Source organism: Mesoplodon mirus (assembly GCF_964341445.2).
Source record: "Mesoplodon mirus genome assembly, chromosome: 4".
Lineage (NCBI taxonomy): Eukaryota > Metazoa > Chordata > Mammalia > Artiodactyla > Ziphiidae > Mesoplodon > Mesoplodon mirus.
Window position 1 is genome coordinate 152,479,149 of NC_138979.1, and position 20,084 is coordinate 152,499,232.

The following is a 20,084-nucleotide window of genomic DNA, read 5'->3' on the forward strand; positions in this document are numbered from 1 at the left end:
AATACGACATAGAGAATTATTTTCTCATGGCTGAAGGGTAACCATAAGATTGCTGATCTTATTGGCCTTTTAGACCAGTTTATTTTAATAATTTGAGGCTGTCTTATAAAATATATGTTGATAATAATAAATCCTAAAGTTTTGAATGATTTTATTTTCCTTATAATAGCACTGTCTCACATTCTACATTTGTATTTGCTTTCTTAAGTGGGGCATAAAATGCAGTTGAAGCTGATAAGTTCTCAGATTCCGTGTCATGTCATATGCCATTATGACATCCTTCACTCAACTCATTCACTTATTTATTTAAAAATATTTATTACTAAGTTGTAAATACTGCTCTAAGTACTTTGGATACGTCAGTGAACAAAATGGCCAAAAATCATGAAGTTTACATTTTAGCAGGCATGGTTCAAAAATAAACAGTAAACATAATAGGTAAGTAAGTAAGTAAGCAGGCATTCATTATGGATAAGGAAGAAATTCTATACCTGCTCTTTTAAACCATGCTAAGGAAAATTACATAGAAAACTACTTGGTTTTCAGCTTGGCTTATTTTCATTGATCCCTTTAAAAATATTGTTTTAAGAACAACAAAATTTAGGGAAATATTCTCTCTAAAAACAGAGTTAAAATGATGCTATTAATTAAGAAAATGACCATGTTTTGCTCCTACAATAATTTCTTGCTTTATAACTCATGCATTATCAATATTGCTGCAAAATATAGTAATTTAATATCTTGGATACTTTTGATGGTGGTTTATAAAAACCCAAAGCACTTGGTATACAAAATTTATGTTTCTCTAAACTTGTTTCTGTTCAAATTATATTATACTTTTGCTGGCTTTGAATATTAATGATAATTTCTTTGTTATAATTCTAAGTAAAATGTTACAGAACAACTTTTTCTTATTTGTTATTGAAATGATTTTTGTTTAGAAAACTCTCTGTACTTTTGTTTATCACACTTGTCTTTTTTTTTTCACACTTGTCTAAGTTAACTTTTTCTATTAAGGGAAAGATTAAACATTTCTAATATCTTACTGGTGTAGCTTAGAATCAACTAGGATACATTATAGGTTCAGCATATGGTATGACAACGTTTTACAGGGTTGCATGTGTTGTCACAAACAGTATTATTAACTCAAATGTTAATACTTCTTTTGTTGACTTACTGAATTAAATCCATCCCTTAGACCATCAGAGTGGATTTTTTAATTTGTTTTTTAACCAAGAATCCCAGAATGTCTGCATTTTTTCTATATAATATAAAAAGTAGACCTCACACGACTGGATCTTGTGAGATGTTGAATACCTGAGATGTTGAATAGACTTTAATTATTCTTATGTTTAGTGAATAGATGGGGTTACATGAAATTAGAGGAATAGGGTTTTGAGAAAGGATTTTGAGAAAGAGACAGAATGAACAGTGGAGTCAATAAAAAGAATGTTCTCATTAGACTTAAGAATAGATATTAAAACAAAAGACAAAAGTTTTCTTTGGATTATTACTTTATTTGGCTTTCTAACATTCTCAGTGAGTACAATTTTTTTCATTTGTTTAGTCAGTGTAAACCAGAAACAATGAGGAAAATAGTGTAGGAATAAATGGGAAGGAAGTAGAATGTTTCTGGGTCACTCCTTTGAAGAGATTTTCTTTTCTTTGAATACTTGGCCATTTAAAAGCATTTGAAGTTTGAGGTTCAAAAGGAGGATAATAGTAGTCCTGTGCTCTAATTTTTGAAACTTCTTCTCCAACCTTTCTATCTAGTCTTTCATAACTGTTTTATTAGTGGTTAAGTACCCATCACATTCAGTTTTGTATATAGAAACTATTTCTTTCCTTCTCTTTTATAAGGAACTCTATGCCTGGAGATAAGACTTTTCTTATCTAGCTCTAGAATTATCAAATGGTATTAAAGTTATATCTTTGCCTACAAATTTTCTCCTTGGTGAGAAAATTGTTTTGTTTTCAAAGGAAATTCTAAGCCTAATGATGGAGAAGTGACAAATGAAACCAATAACCAAGCCTGAGAAAGCATATCCATTTTGTAGTTTAAGATGCTCCATAACTAAGATTTAACTGGTATTAGACTTGTATTGCAATTGTTGGTATTTTTAAATAAATTTGAGAAAGGAATAATCTACCATAATCCATATGAACCTTTGCTTGTGATGTTTGGAGTGGTTGCCAGCTGCTTAATGGCTGTGATAGCCTTTGCTTGGCTAATATACATGCCACTTTTAGAACTTTTCCTAAAAGTGACAATATGCCTGTCACCTGCAGAGTTAAGTGGTGTAATGGCAGCTGAGCAGTGAGATGGAGGGGGGTGGAGTTGAGATTTTGTAAGAATGAATTCACTCATGCAGAGAACATGTTTCAGTTTGAGATAATGGAAACATTAGCCCAGAATATGTAGTTGAGTACATTTTGTTTGGTTTTGAGTGGTTTTTCAAAGATACAATCTTTTAATCTCTGTATATGTGCTGCTGCACAGTGTTGTTAGAAGGAAAAGTGATGATGGCGTTTGGAGGACTTTCAGGCTTAGAGCTAATTAATGTATCTGGTACAGCCTTGATTTAATATGCAGACCTAAAAGCTTTTGCTTTTTACTTTAGGCAATTACATTATTTGCCAGCCTGTTGGCTAGTCAACACCAATATGGTTCTTTTAACTCCATGAATCTCAGCATATGCCATTTTACATATCCTAAATAATTTAAATACATTTCTTATTCTTTCCACAGCATGTAGCATCCATGAAGCACAGGACAATAAAGCTTCCTACTCATACCACCAGGAGGATCTCTTGGAAAGAGTCACCACAGGACTACCAGAGAGACTAATTTGTCTGAAGCATCATGTGTTGAAAGAACAGAAGGCTATTACCTTTGCACTCGCTAGAAACAGAGTGACGATGTTTTCAATTCCTTGAGTTCCAGGAACCCAGGAGAGTGAGCTGAAACTCTGAAAATGCGGCCATGGACTGGTTCCTGGCGTTGGATTATGCTCATTCTTTTTGCCTGGGGGACCTTGCTATTTTATATAGGTGGTCACTTGGTACGAGATAATGACCACCCTGATCACTCTAGCCGAGAACTGTCCAAGATTTTGGCAAAGCTTGAACGCTTAAAACAGCAAAATGAAGACTTGAGACGAATGGCTGAATCTCTCCGGTAGGTTCTAAAAAACTGAGGGAAGAATGATGAAATATTGTACTTTGTTTTTAGGTGCAAGGCTTCAGTCAGCTATTAAAAAATTCTTAATGATTTCTGTAAACTGCTATTTTTGCAAAAATTTAAATAGTAAGGTACTTTTTGTGCTAATGATATCTCTATGTATTTAACATAGAGAGTTACTCTATAATGGCAAATCTTATTTTGCATATGAATTTTAATATAGAAAAACTATGCCATTTAATTTACTTATATTTTGTTTAAAATTATCTTCAGCATTTTGATAATTTTGATAAATATGAACTTTGTATGATTTAAAGTAGTACATATTAAAATTTTCATCATGGCCTATAACAAACACATAATAATTGAGAGGCTGAGTTAGTCTAACTATAACTTACTAAATGAAAACGTTCATTCTTAAATAAAACAACTGTATCTGGAATCTAGAGAATTATTATAATTGCTACTTCCAGTCTATTAAAAATGTGACATGGGGAATTCCCCGGCAGTCCAGTGGTTAGGACCCTGTGCTTTCACTGCCGGGGGCCTGGGTTCAATCCCTGGTCAGGGAACTAAGATCCCACAAGCCGTGGTGCGGCAAAAAAAAAAAAAAAAAAGTGACATGTATGCGTTAGAAGTCATCAACTATTGGGAAAAACAAAGCCTTTTATTTTCAGAAGCAAGTGAATATAGTGTTAAATAGATAGTCTATATTTGTTTTCAAAGTTATTGAATTTAGAAATTATCTAGTATCTTCTAATTCCTCATACTTAAATATGAAGGTGACTGTATACGTAGTGCTTGCTGTCTCTCAAAACAGAGGTCGGAGATTTGAGAAGATGAAGAGGTGAGAGTCGTCTAGAGGTGGTAATTGACTCTAAAGGAAGTTAGTGTAGAAAAAAAGCACAAATTCATTTCTTTTTGAGAAAAATATACATCGAGGAGTCGAAACTGGAAACGTTCTGTCGTGCATAGAACTTTCAGAGTAGTTGGAGAAGGAGAAGGGGAGAGAGCTGTTTTGTGGAGGCCGAGGAGCCTTCTGTGACGAAAGAATGTAGTTGGCAGTGCCATACACCCTTGGAGCCTCCCTTCCCTCACTGCCTTTCAACTCTATTTAGAACTCAGTTCTTTCCTTTTGTTTAGTTCCATAACTTTTTTTCACCATGATATCATTTTGATCTCTTTATGTTCTGTGGAAGGCTGTGCTAGGTATTAAGAGTTTTACTGTTTCAATGAATGAAACATCAGGCCTGTCATTTGTAGGAGTAGTAGTGCCATTCAGCAAAATACAAAGTACGCAGGAATTAGAAAGTGGACAGCTAACTTCTTGAATTTGTGTATCATTTTATTTTCTTTTTGGGGAGAGCCAGAGAGGAAGGATCATGGAGAGAGTGGTCTTTCAGTAGAGTCTTAATCATTGTTATGGGAACCAAAGATTGATAATTTGGAGGTTAGTAATCATAGCTATCATTTATTGAGGGTTTGTTAAGTGCCAGGTACTGTGCCAAGGACTTTGCATGGATTATCTCATTGAATTCCACAGCTTCCTTATGGGATGCTGGTTCTGTTTTCATAACCATTTTACAGATGAGGAATCAATGGGATATTAAGTGATTTAATTTTTCCCTAGGTCACACTTCTCACAAATGATGGAACTTACTTTGAATCCTGGCAGTATGAGTGGAAAGCCAGGGGTCTGATGAACGGTTTTGCCTCTCTGAATAGAAACCAGAGAGACGTAAATGGTTCAGAAATCTCGACTAAACATCTCATGTAGGAAAACAGCAAGAGTAGTTGATTTTGGAGTATGCTTTGTAGTAAGATCTTGTTCTACGTTATGAGAATTTTACTCCTTGAAAACATATTGCCTCTTAACAATTTAGGCTAATAAAAAATTGCTCACTTTTTTCCTAATTTTAACTTAAATATTGATAGTTCACTTGGCTTGTCTGACTGCCAAGTATTTGCTTCTATTGCATGAAGGAAAGCTTGCCTTTAATATGAGTTGTTCCTTCTGCAAAATAATCTTTGGATCTCTGAAGTCACTTCCTTTATAGTCTTTCATGTTGGCAAAAAATTAAATTCTCAACTACTATAAATGTAGAGACAACTTCTAAGAGCTGAGACATTTAATATGTCATTCTATAACATCATAAATACAATCTGAAAGTACAGATGGAGAAAATGAGCCCCCCCCACACACACACACAGACATGCACACACACACAGACACGCACACACACATGATTTCAGGAAAATATGTAAATAATTAGGGAAGAAAACCTCTTCAGGCCTTTCCATCAACTTTATTGGTAGGGCTATTTGTGTTTTATTCAAAGAGATTATTATTTTAGAGCCCCTGGCATAAAAGGAAGAGCAGTGGAGGCGCTAGTGGCATTGGTGTTCTTTTTTCCCCTTATTGTAATATTCCATACTTTTCTGTATCTTTTTTCTGTGTCTTTTTCTTATAAGAAAGTATGTTCAGAAGGTAGACTATAAAGGCTTAATTCAGAAGTCTGTAAAACTAGGTCATTTCTTTGAGATATGATATGTGGATTCGAATTGGAAAGTAACCCAGAAGCCTGAAACTACAATTTTTAAGATTCAGGACAATAATTTTTAAAAGCATTTACCCAACCCTCTAGCCAGTGTTTGCTAATTTTGTTGATACTACTACAAATTTAGGAAAATAATTCGAAAATCATTACTCTGAGGGATGCAAACGTTTTAGTACGATGTATGGGAGGTTGCTGCATCTCTGTCTGTACATGTGTATCTGTATGTATATTTAATTCTGCCTTATTGATGAATAATTTCTGTATGGTAAAATACACTTGTTTTAGCATACATGTCTGTGAATTTTGGCAAATCCTTATAGTCATGTAACCAGTACTACCATCAAATTATAGAAGAATTCTTTCTCCCCCCAGAATTCTGTTGTGCCCTTTTGTAGTTAAATTATCTTCTAACCTTCTGTCCCTGGCGTCCACTGATCTGTTTTCTGTCCTAAGTTTGTTTCCTTTTCCAGAATGTTATATAAATAGAATCATGCAGTAGGTAGCCTTTTGAGTCTGGCTTTTTTCATTTAGCATAATATACTTGTGATTCATCAGTGCTACTTTGTGTATTGGTAGTTCATTTTATTTAAAAAAATTTTTTTAATGATGAGCAGTATTCCACAGTAGGCGTGTATCAGTCTTGTTTGTTTTTAAATGCATTCACCAGTTGAAAGATGTTATTAGTGTTTCCATTTTTTTGGCAATTATGAACAAAGCTGTTACAGACATTTGCCCTTTAAGTTTTTGTGTGTAAGTGAGTTTTTATTTCTCTTGGGTAAATACCTAGGAGTGGAATTGCTGGGTCATATGTAAAGTGCATTTTAACTTTATGTAAGAAGCTGTGCAAAATGTTTTCTAGAGTACCTGTACCATTTTGCATTCCCACCCACAGTGCTTGAGAGTTATAGCTCTCATCTTTGCTAGCACATGCTGTTGTCAGCTATTTTTACTTTATGTTTTAATAGATATGTAGTATTATCTCATAGTTTCAGTTTGCATTTACGTGATGATTAACGATGATGAGCATTTTTTTCATGTGCTTATTTGCTATTCATATATCTTCTTTGGTGAAGTATCTATTCAAATTTGTTGCTTATTTTAAAAATTAAGTTATTTGTTTTCTTACTGAATTTTTTTAAGAAATTGGGGTTTTATATATAACATAAAATGTTTTATATATATGCGTATATATAAAATAAAAACACAGTGGCTTAAACCAATGAACATTTATTTGCTCCTGATTATTCAATTTCAGTTGGCCTTAGCTGGGCTGTTTTCCTAATTATTTATGGGGTCACTCATGTGGCTGCAGCCATCTGGTGGCTCCATCGTGGTTGGTCAGTCCACATGACCTAACACATGTTCAGTGGTTAGCTGGGGCCATCACTGGTTCCCTTCTATCTGGCTACTCTAGCAGGATAGCCCAGGTTTCTTATGCTGTAGTGTTCCAAGAGGGAAAGAACAGAAACTGCAAGTCCTCTTGAGGCCAAGCATGAGAAGTTGCACAGTGTCACTTCTGCCACATTCTGTTAGTCTTTGCAAGTCAAAGGGATACTCCATATTCAGGGAACAGAGGTAGGAGCTGCAAAGAATTTGTAGCCATATTTAACCCACTCTCCTCATCTCTAGAAGTAATGTTGAATAGATTAGGTCAAATCATGGCAGTCTTGAACAGCCAGAGTTTAGTGTAGGCTTGGCTGATAGATAATAGGGAACCGTAATTGGGTTTTCAGCAGAGGATTGATGTAGTGAAAACGGTTGAGGAAGATTTAGATTTTCAGGTGGATTTGGGCCATGTGCTTGACTGGAGTGAAATTAACTGGGAAATACAGTATTAATCTAGACACGAGGTGATGCTGACCTAAATTAATGATTTAATCTGTTGGCTTTGGTACCAAGGTACATCTGCTTATTTTCCCATGTTCCCATCATGCTTTTATTTGACTTTCCCCAAACATCCCTTTCTTATTTGTTGATTGCCAGCACATTGAGTATACATGTAGTAGTCTTTCTTTTAAAAACTTAGAAATCATCACTTTTTAAGCCTGCCACCCTACAGGAATGCCTTTCATCTTTCATGTTTGTTTTGTCTTAACCTTTAGTAATGTGAAATTGCTATCAGTTCACAGAATCTTTTCTTTTTAGGATTTGAACCTGCCAATCTGCCTCTCAGAGTTGAAATTTATCAGAAAACACCTGGAAAATTATTGAACCTTGTTCAGAAACCCCTTGAGCAGTGAACCTCAGTGACAGAAGTCAGAACTGGGCAGAACTTGTAACATTTAAAGAGTGCTTAATTGACAGCTTTCCTCTTAACTTAATTCCTTATTCTATTTCCATTTATTTTGGGGAGCATAATTTTAAAAAATTCAAATGTGACTTTGTGGCCTTTTAATAAGGTTGGTTTGTTTGTTTGGTCCAAGAAAGAAAATATTTCTTCTGGAATTTAGATGTTAGCTATAAACTGTAAATTTTACAGACCACAAAGGAAGTATAATTAGCTTACAATTATCTGTTTTTCTGAGCTACGTACTAGTCTCCTCAGTTGGATTAGAGCTGAAGCAAGAATCTCATGGTGGAAAAATTTGTCTCAGGCAACAAAATTATGAAACCCTGACATGGGTAGAAAGGAGACTGACTGGTAGGGTTTTGCACAGGTCATATCTTACTTCTTCTTTTTGAGAAACTGGTATTAGAAATTGGAGATGTGTTTGTTCCTGTTAGTTGGTTGGAGGATTTGCTGTAGGCAGTCTTCTCCATAATTGCTCATCTCGCTTATAAAGAGCATACTGCTTGTATTCCTACAGCAAGTGAATGGGTTGGAGTGTGTAGAGCATCTAGCTGTAACCTTCCATTCTTCTTTACTTTTAGTTTTGAAGCCCTGCATCCATTATTCCTTATGCTATCAAGAATATCTGGGGGGCTTCCTTGGTGGCGCAGTGGTTGAGAGTCCGCCTGCCGATGCAGGGGACACGGGTTCGTGCCCCGGTCCGGGAAGATCCCACATGCCGCGGAGTGGCTGCACCCGTGAGCCATGGCTGCTGAGCCTGTGCGTCCAGAGCCTGTGCTCCACAACGGGAGAGGCCACAACAGTGAGAGGCCCGCGTACCGCAAAAAAAAAAAAAAAAAAAAAAAAAAAGAGTATCTGGGCTTCCCTGGTGGTGCAGTGGTTAAGAATCCACCTGCTAATGCAGGGGACATGGGTTCAAGCCCTGGTCCGGGAAGATCCCACATGCGGCGGAGCAACTAAGCCCATGCACCACAACTACTGAGCCTGTGCTCTATAGCCCGTGAGCCACAACTACTGAAGGCCGCATGCCTAGAGCCCGAGCTCCGCAACAAGAGAAACCACCGCAATGAGAAGCCCGTGCACTGCAATGAAGAGTACCCTCCACTTGCCACAAGTAGAGAGGGCCCCGCACAGCAACAAAAGACCCAATGTAGCCAGAAAATAAATAATAAATAAATAAATTTATTTTTCAAAAAAGAATATCTTATTTTTCCTTATGGAAAATACTCCTTCCCTATGTTAGAATATCTTAGTGAGATTTTTAGTCAAGATTCCTAGCCTTCTCAGTCTGACAATCAGATGCTTTCTCCCTGGAATTTGTATTAACCTTTTCATATATTGCTGTATTAGATTTGCTAGTGGATTTTTTTATGTTAACAAGACATGTTTACCTGTAATATTTCCTTCTTATAATGTCTTTTGGGTTTTGGTATTAAGTTTATGCAGGAAAATTTTATTCTCTGGAAGGGTTTGTATGAAATTGGTATTCATTCTATTTTAAATCTTTGTTAGAATTTCAGTGACGCTGTCTGGGCCTGCAGTCTTTTTTTTTAGCTGCAGGGGGGGCGGAGCTTGGTTTGAAAAGGACAGGAGACATGTGGGAAGGCTTTAAATTCTAGATTTGATCTTCTTAATAGAAATTGGACCATTCACATTTTCTATTTTTTCCTATGTCAGTTTTGGTAAAATGTGTTTTTCAAGAAATGTGTCCATTTTATCAAGATTTTCAAAAGTAGCATAAAGTTGTTCATAATTCCTTTTTACTTTTCTTCTTCAGACCTGTAATATCTGTAGTACTGTTTCCTTTTTCATTCTTGATATTGTTTATTTGTTTGTGTTTTCTCCTTTTATCTTGCTAAGAGTTTATTGATTTTATTTACTTTTTCAAAGAATCTCTGGTTGTTGTTTTTTTTTCTCCTGTTGTATGTCTGTTTCTATTTTATTGACTTCTACTCTTAGTTTTATAATTTGTTTCTTATAGTCTCTGGGTTTGTTTCCCTGTTCTTTTTGAAGCTTTTTCAGAAAGAATTTTATATTATTGATTTTAAGCATTGCTTTTTTTCTAACATATACCTGGATAGCTGTAAATTTCTCTGTAAGCACAGCTTTAGAGAGCACAGTTGCATCTTGCAAGTTCTGACAGTGACCTATTTTGTTATTCAATTAAAACTATTTTCAAATTTCTTTTGTGATTTTTTTTTTTGTTGTTCTTTAACTCACAGTTAAAGGAGTGTGTTGCTTAATTTCTAAGTGGGACTATTCTGTTATCTTTTTGGCTTTGATTTCTAGTGTGTTCTTCAACCAGATAGAATTATATTCTGTATCATTTCAGTTCTTTGAAATTTTAAATGGCTCAGCAAATGACTTACGTTGATGAATGTTTTAAGAGAAATGTGTATTCTGCTCTTGTTGGATATGCTCTTCTACACATGTCATTTAAGTTAGGTTGGTTAACTGTGTTATTAGTATTTTCTAAATTTATATAGAATTATTTTTTTAATCTGCTTGTTCTGTCAGCTAACAAGAAAGCCATGTTAAAAATCTCCAACAGTGCTTACAGATCTATTTCTTTTCACCTCTGTCAACTTTTCTTTGATACATCTAAAGCTATTTCATTTGCTACAGGAATATCTTATTTTCTAATGACCTCATTTGTCTTTAATAATACTTTTTTAGCTATAAAGTCTTATTTATTTGGTATCAGTATTAATATTGCTACACTAACTTTCTTTGTGTTAGTGTCTGCATGACATTTCTTTCATCTTTTTAATTTTAACCTTCATGTGTTTTTTATTAAATATATTTAAACAGATTTAATTATTTGAAGTGTTTCTTATAAGAATAGGATTGGATTTTGTTGTTTTTTTTGTTCAGTCTGTTAATCTCTGTCTTTTTATTCAGTTGTTTTATCCATTTACATTTAATGTAATTACTGGATATAAGTCTACCACATTGCTATTTTTTCCTCCCTTTTGGTCTCATCTCTTATTTTTTTCTTTGCTGTTTCCTTTTGGATTAAACAGTTTTTTTAATTGTTATTCTGTTTTCTCAATTATAATAGTTTTAGTTATACATTTTTATTCTTTTAATGGTTACCCTAGATACTATCAAATATACCCTTTTAATGCAGTCTATCTTAAAGTAATATTTTTATCATTTCTAGAGCAGTGCAAGAATTTTGTCCTACTTAAAACTTTAACACCCCTCCCCCACATCCACTTTTGGTCTTTTTATTGTCATATATTTTAACCCAATGTCTGTTATAAACTGCACATTATGTTTTTATAATTTTGATTTAAATTGTCATAATCCTTTATAATTAACTATATATTTATTCTTTTTAATGTTGTTTATTCCTTCCTGCAGTTTAATTCTTCCATGCCTATCATTTCCATTCAGCCTGAAGAATATCCTTTAGTATTTTTGGTAGTGCAGATTTGATGGCAATAAACTCTTAGATTTTCTTTTTCTGAAGACTTTTTAAAAACATTTCGTTTTGAGAGATATTTTTGCTAGCATAGAATTTAGTTTGGCAGTAATTTTTTACCACACTTTAAATATGTCATTCTGTTGTTTTCTAGCTTTCATAGTTTTTGTTGAGAAGTCAGCAATTTTAATTGAAGTGTATCTTTTTCTTTGGCTACTTCGCATTTTAATTTTTGTCTTTGGTGTTATACAAGTTGACCATAATGCACAGATATGACTTTATTTGTTTTTATCCAGTTTGAAATTCACTGAGCTTAATTCTGAGATTTGATGTCTTTTATCAGTTTTAGAAAATCCTTAGCCATTATCTCTTTAAATACTGCTTCTGCACTACTCTTTCTCTTTTTTTTTTTTTTTCTTTTTTTTCTTTTCCGGTACACGGGCCTCTCACTGCTGTGACCTCTCCCGTTGCAGAGCACAGGCTCCGGATGCGCAGGCTCAGCGGCCATGGCTCACGGGCCCAGCCGCTCCACGGCATGTGGGATCTTCCCAGACCGGGGCACGAACCCGTACCCCCTGAATCGGCAGGCAGACTCTCAACCACTGCGTCACCAGGGAAGCCCTACCCTTTCTCTTTTCTCCTGGAACTCCACTTACGTATATTAGCAGATTTCCTTTTATGGTGTCTCATGTGCCTTTTATGTGTCTGTTGCAATCTGATTTGTCTTTGTACTTCATTTTATATATTTTCTTTTGAACTGTATTCCAATTTACTTAATCTATCTTCTTCTGCATTCATTCTGATGTTAAACACCCAATACTAATTTATATATATTTTGATTCTGGAATATCTAGTCCATTTTTTTTGATAATTTCAAATTTCTTTGTAAATTCTTTATTTTTCATCTACTTTGTCCATTTTTTTTATAACTTCTTTAAGTAGTTATTCTGATATAACTATTATGTTGTCTGCTAATACCTGGATGATATCTGGGTCATCTTTTGATCAACTTTTGTTTTTCTTTTGATTATTGGTCACATTTTTTGACTCTTTCCATGTCTAGTAATTTTTATTTTTGTCAGATATTGTGACAAAATATTTTGACAAAATATTGTGTAAAAGTAGTGTGGAGGTTACAGAGGTTTCCCTCTGTTAGGGATATATTATCTCTGGGCTTATTATCTCATTCAGTGCAATCAGGGATTGAGCTGGGTCATGGCTGCATTATGGCTTTAGTAAAACTTAGCCCACTTCTGTTTCTTCCCTGTTCCTCAGGCGTAAATCTTCCACGCTTTTGATTAAGAACTTGGTGGATTTCTTTGAAGACTTAAAATACCGTGGGAAATTTAGTTTGCCTTTTAGATGTTTTAGGCTTTGCTCTTTGGCCTCTTACACTATGTAGCATCTAATTATGGCAAACACTGAATAAAAACACGAGCTGTGAGTTTAAGGTAAGTCTCAAACAGAACTTTGTCTTGTAATATCACAAGACTGAGAAATTTTAGTCTGTCTTAAAATTGCTCTCTAGTCTCCCTGGGATCCCCAGAATTAAGCTAATATACCATGGATAAAAGTGGTTATGTGTTTAGTGCCCCTGTAGTTTCCAAATTTTCAAAACCTTTCGTGGGATCCAAGCCTGTGCCTCACATCTTACCTAGAATCAGGAAGTGCTCCCTAAGCAAGAACATGGCTAGTTATAGAATGCTGTCCTCTGGACTTTTGATTAATCCTGCACTTAATATACCTCTCTAATGGCTTTAAAATGGGTTATATTTTCAAGTTATTTTCTTTTTTTTTGATTGTTGTCATTATTACAGCAAGAGTAGGGTTTACCATTACATACTACATTCTACCTGAAGCCAAAACTACCTAGATTGAAAATGGTTTGATTTATCCCAATACTGCTGCTGTAAAGAGATTCCCATTAGTTCCTGTACCTACATCCCTGGAGCTGTTCTGGTTCTTTCCCATTTTAAGACCTGGTTCTTCAGGTTTTTCTTGGATTTGTTTTTAACTTTCTCTCCCATTGTATCCCCAGGTGTGTGGTAAAGGAAAGGAGGAGTTTGGATGGATTGGAAGTTTTTAACTATCAGAGTAATTTCTGCTTCATTGACCAATATAGTGGATCTCTTAGGAGAAAGAGATCAAGATGAGATCTAGATAGACTGAGGTTGATGTGCTTGCTGAACCTATCCAGTAGAACATTAGAAGGTTAATCTAGAAATCAGGGAAAAGGCCAGGATGAGAGAGGAAGATACCTTTGGGAATCATCCATATGGAGGTAATTGCCAGAAAATGTGTTGCACAAGGTAGAAGTTCCTCCATTCATTTCAGGTGACCCACAGTAATCATGGGTTTGGAGAGGAGGAAGTGTGGGAATAGCATTAACATACTCTTATTTGTAGGGTCAGCAACAATCTCACATGACAAGATATTTTTCAACCACTGCACCTGTTTCATGGATATAGCAGTTGGTTATGTGGTACAGACCATAGGACCACATATTTTTCCACACAATTATCATTACTAGCTTTTATGGGGACAGAACATTAGTAGAAGAATAGCATATTGAAGATGTCATGCTGTTTTCATTAACATTTGTTATGTTCTCTTAATTTTCTTCTTCATACCCAGGGTTTTATGTGTATTTCATTGGCTGATTCAAAGCCAGGATGTTAGCTTCTGCTTTTACTCCCAGCTTCTTGATTGTTCTAACAACAACATGAGTAGTAGGAACAGCAAGACAGCAAAATAATAATAGCTGTTACTGTGTATTAGGCCATATTATAAGCAGTTTATCTCAACCCCTACAACAGGCTTATGACTTAAGTACTCACATTATCCTCATTTTATAGATGTAGACAATGAAGCACAGTTAAGTAGTTTGCTGAAATTTATATAACTGTAAAAGATAGATCTGGAGTTCAGATCCAGACACTGACTCCCTAATCCAAATTCCTTTTTTTTAAATTTCTTTTTTAAAAAATTTTTTATTGAAATATAGTTGATTTACAATGTTACATTAGTTTCAGGTGTACAACAAAGTGATTCATTTATACATATATATATGTATACACAAATATATATATTCTTTTTTTACATTCTCTTCCATTATAGGTTATTACAAGATATTGAGTATAGTTTCCTGTGCTATATAGTAGGTCCTTGTTGGTTATCTATTTTACATATAATAGTGTGCATATTTTAATCCCAAACTCCTAATTTATCCCTCCATAATCCAAATTTGTAATCACATTACTATGGTGCCTGTAAAAGTAACTGCTATGTCAGAATAAAAGTGCCACAATCCTTTTTGTCCTAATATTCTTTGCTTGCTGTGTGTGTGTGTGTGGGGGGGTCCAGAAGACTAGAACATAGACCATAATATTTCTGTCAGATTCCTTTCCTCCCCATTAACCATTGAACTGACTTCAGAATAAGGAAAATTATCAAAGATAAAGAAGAACCATTTCATAATGATCAAGGAGTTCTCCAAGAAGACAACCAATTCGTAGCATGTATGCACCTAACAACGGAGCATCAAATACATGAGGCAAAATATGTAAGGCAAGGACAAATATATAAATCCACTGTTTTACCTAGAGACTTTAACATCCCTCTTTCAGTGATAGATAGATCAAGCAGGCAGAAAATCAGTAAGGATATAACTGAGCTGAACAGCATTTTCTCAATCAATTTAACCTAATTGACATTTATAGAATATTCAAAAACAACAGAATACACATCTACCATTGAAAACCCTCCTATTCTGATGTGCTCTCTGCTTGGATAGGAGTGTTTCCTTTATAATTTCTTGTAGCTTGCCTTGACATATTGAACAGGGAAGTCTGTGTATTTAGAGAGGGGGCAGGGAAGAGGATTGGACTGTGGACATTTTTTCTTATTTATAGAGTCAGCTGGAAGTCCATTCTGTAGAGAAAAATTCCTTTTCCTCTTCATTCTAAGCTCTGCCCACTTCTTATTTCCAACAAAGATGGTTTAATAAAAGCCAGCTTTGTGGAATATAGGGTAAGATCATGCTTTCTGCTTAGGAATTATAATCGCTTTCCTCATTTGCATTGGTACTCTCATATATAATGTCAGAATCACCACCAAGCAGAGAAAATTAGAGTAAATTAACTTTCAGTATTTGGGAAAAAAATACAGTGTAAGATTTCTGGAGCTGTTTACATGATTTTGAAGAGCAAATGGAGTCAAGTAGAATTTCTGTAGTTCTTAAATCAAAAAATGTAGGCCACTAATATTATAAACAGGAAGGAAATGGCAAAGCTTAGTGAAAGGCACTGGATAAATTGTGGAGTAAAAAGGGGAGTCATGTTTGATGATTTGTTCTTTAATTTATTTTAGATTCCTTAGAACTAATTTTAAAACAAAAATGCATTGAATTATTTATATCTAATCTGTTAAACAGGTATATTATCAATTGTAGTACAACAGATTACCACAAACAGTGGTAAAAAATAATACACACTTATTATCTCACAGTTTCTCTGGATCAGGAGTCCATGCACAGTTTAGCTGGTACCTCTGATTTGGGGTCTCTCACAAGGCTGCAGAAGGTGCTGGTTAGGTCTGGGGTTTCATCTCCAGGCTCAACTGGGTGAGATGAAAGGAGCATGGGTTTCTCAGATTTGGGTTTGGATCCCAAGTCTACCACTTACTAACTTAATGATCTTTAAAAGGTCACTTAATCTTTCTGACCCTCAGTTTTTTCACCTGTAAAATGGTAATAATAATCTCTATTTTGCAGTGTTGTTAAGTTTTAAATGATATTTAAAAGCATATCTAGAAGAACTCCTATCTATTAGTAGTTCATCAATAAATAGCTTTTTAGCTAATGGTAGTTGACAATTTAAAAAGCACATGACCTTACAAACTTTCATAGAGCTCAGAATACTTGTTTTTATTTTTTAATAGAAAAAAATATCTTATATCAAATATTTAGCATAACAGATTAGATTTCATGCAATGTACATATTCTTCAGAGTGACCATTTACCCTGAAAAAATCAGTTAACCTCTTTGGGACTAGCATCTGAAACTAGAAAAAGTTGATAGGGATAGATGATCACATTCAACAAATTTGTAAGTCTTTACAGAGGCAAAATAGTTGAATAATATACTAGGTTATAAAGGAGTATAGAATAGGCTTTGTTACTTAGAATTTTGGCTCTCATGACTGAATTATATGATTTTTTTTAAACGATTGGTGCTTTTATATATGAGAATTATAGTTGCCCATCGTGAACTTTATTTAAAATATAGGAATTTTAATTATTTATTATAACTACTCAGAAAGGCCTCTAGGGAAGAATGCACCATTCTTTAAGAAAGGTGTCACATGAATAATAATATTAAAATCTTAAATAACTAAATTGTAAAACTTTAAACTTTGTGTTTGAATTTTCTCTTCCACGTATAAATGTCATATAGGCAAAGTGAGTGTGCATTAAATATTTTATAATGTGTGAATATTTGAGTTTAGGGGCTTGATTAAACATTTTTTACCATTCTTTTTTTTTTTTTTTTTTTTTTTTTTTTTTGCGGTACGCGGGCCTCTCACTGTTGCGGCCTCTCCCGTTGCGGAGCACAGGCTCCGGACGCGCAGGCTCAGTGGCCATGGCTCACGAGCCTAGCCGCTCTGCAGCATGTGGGATCTTCCTGGACCGGGGCACGAACCCGCGTCCCCTGCATCGGCAGGCGGACTCTCAACCACTGTGCCACTAAGGAAGCCCCTACCATTTATTCTTTATTCTTTATTCTTTTATTCTAGTATTACTGAGCTGACTATGGTTCCAGACACTTATTAATAATGGAAGATAAATAGTAACAGGAAATATGGCCATAGTGATTGATCAATTTCAGTGTCACTTGATTTACAGATGACACATAATCTGCTGTTACTGTGTACAAAAAGAAAAAACTTCACTGGGCTATTTCTCACATTTCTTTTAGGTGAACTTTTATTTCACTGGGAAGATTTTTTGTTTGTTTTTTAAATATTTTTGAAATGTCATATTGACATTTATAATTCATTTAGGTAAAATCATGAAACAGTGGTTGTTTAGCTTGATCAGTATTCTAGACAAAGCTGTCTGAAAGCAAATAAATATAAAAAGACTCAATATAAATATAAAAAGACTCTAAATAAATTAGAGTTAGCTTATGAATTACAATGGCTAGAAGGAGGTATAGTATAAAATAGCACACTGTGCTTTTCTTGTTGCTGGTTCAAATAAAATAAGTTTGATTTTAATACAATCCTTTTGTTCTTTTAAAATGTATGCAAAAGCTGTTGCTTGGCAGAGAGATATTTTATGTCAGAAATGCATAAAAGAGTATGATGTTTGGAGTAATAAATATGGAATACTGTATCTGCAAATAGAGACAAAAGGGACACTCAAAAGTATAGTTTAATGTTAATTCTCATTTATATTCAGTAGCACTTCAAAAATATTATCTCTTACCATATGATATGTACAAAAGCTAAAGCGATTTAGTCATTTTTCTGTAAGTCAATGGCAGAAGTTAAAAATAGAATCTTCTGAGGAATTACGAAGTTGGATCTAATTTTCAGTACACTGCCTATGCTGTCATTTTTTTAATACCTACTCAAGTTCCTCTTCTGTTAAATATTATCTCAGGACAATATGTTTTACTAGGCTACAGATAATGACAAACTATCCTAGTTATTATTACCATTACCCTTGGTAATTGTTAAATGTGATCAGAGGTTTCCACATATCAGTATTAGAAATGGCCACTTGAATCATTACATCTTTAAGTTATATAGATGCACCTGTGTAAGCTATGGGGACTATGTTTCATATTTATTGAGCTTAACTGCAGTAATAGCTTATAATCTGTATAAATAAATACAAGTAGCACATTTGACAGCAGTTTACTATGATCAGTACTGCAGTGTTTCACGTGGGTCAGAGAATCTGTGGGAAGAAACCACATACTGTAAGTTTAAGTTCTAAATTTATTTGGTCAACCATACATAAATTTCTTGGAAGTGGTGTGACCATATGGAGTAGAAATAGATGTAATACATCTAAATGTAGCTTCCTATGGCCCTTTAGAGTCCCTGATGGAGTCATAAACTGCTTGTGCAGTTGTCCACACAAGGTAATATCTTGACAGATCTGAGTTCATTTCTTACTATGCCATAATAATCCTTTTATATTTGGGCACAGCGTCACCTCTTTGGAAAAGTGTACACAAACAACATGTGCATTTCCATTTAAGGGGATGTGTACAGACTGTGGGATCTATTAGTTCTTCAGCCAAACCTAACATCAGTAAAACCTTATTCTGATCCTTGAGAAGAAAGCAAAAGTCTTTTCAGTGTATCTCAATAATAAATATGGCTCTGGCTTCCTAGCATTATGAAGAGTACATTTCTCCACATTACTGATGGTACTGTGTACTGTGCATATGCATGGGTGCACGTGCACACATACACGCATGTGTGCGAGTGCACAGGAGATTGTTGCAAACCAACCAAGTCATTATTATTTGATTTTTTTGATAGTTATTGGTAGCTTCCAAAAGCTAGAGGTCAGTGAGGAAGATAGGCCTCTCCCCCATAGTTTTGCTAACATTTAATATGTTACAGTGAAGGCAAGACTCAGGTTGAATTCTGCCACACACAAATGTTAGTAAGCAGGTGCAAAAACAGTCACACAATCTGTTGTGTAACTTTGTCAAAGTCCATGCTTTCAGTCTTTTTAGTTGTTCTTGAAGTATCTTTTGTGAAAGTTTCTCTTGAGGTAGTTGTGACTTATTCTAATAACAGGTTTTAGTCTACCTTCTGTTCAGGTGTCAGAGAATGTCTGAATGAGCCCCTGGACACCATATGGGTTTGAAACCTAGGCCTAAGGTGTCATTTGAAAGATTGTGGTCTACTGGATTTGCTACATTCGTACATGTTGTTTACAAAATTGTTCACAAAGTGCTTCTACAACATTTCTTGGTTCCCATTTTCGTATATGTTGAATTAATTTTACCAGTGAAATATTTCTAGTATCTACCTAGCTAATAACAAACTACCTTTGACTGGAAATATAGTTGGCTAAAGAAGTTAATATTGCTGTTGCCTTTGAGATATGAGCTTTTCCCCAGCTTTACAGACGTACAGTTGACACATAACATTGTGTTAACTTAAGGTGTACAACGTGATGATTTGATATATGTATATATTATGAAATTTTTACCATAATAAGGTTAGTTACACATTCATCACCTCACATAGTTACCTTTTGTGTGTGTGTGTGTGTGTGGTGTGAGATTTTTAAGACCTACTCTATTAGCAGCTTTCAAGTATACAGTACAATATTGTTAATCACAGTCAGCATGTTGTACATTAGATCCCCAGAACTTATTCATCTTATAATTTGGTCAGTTTGTTCCCTTTGACCACCTTCATCCATTACCCCACCCTCATCCCCCCTATCCCTGATTCTGGGAACCACCATAACTATGAGTTCAGCTTTTTTAGAGTCTATATATATAAGTGAGATCATACAATATTTTTCTTTCTCTCTCTGATTTATTTGACTTTGGATAATGCCATCCAGGCACGTCCATGTTGTCGTAAATGGCA

General features: G+C 34.7%; 1 protein-coding gene across 2 annotated transcripts in view; it reads left to right on the forward strand.

The window, feature by feature from the left end:
- FUT8 (fucosyltransferase 8) overlaps positions 1 to 20,084 on the forward strand; it is a 335,016-nt gene that overhangs the window by 172,142 nt on the left and 142,790 nt on the right. For both annotated transcript variants that reach the window (XM_082620187.1, XM_082620188.1), the window contains one exon: positions 2,750 to 3,178. In XM_082620187.1, the coding sequence (XP_082476313.1) occupies positions 2,976 to 3,178 (203 nt within the window). In that variant the 5' untranslated portion in view covers positions 2,750 to 2,975. The remainder of the gene's footprint in view (positions 1 to 2,749; positions 3,179 to 20,084) is intronic.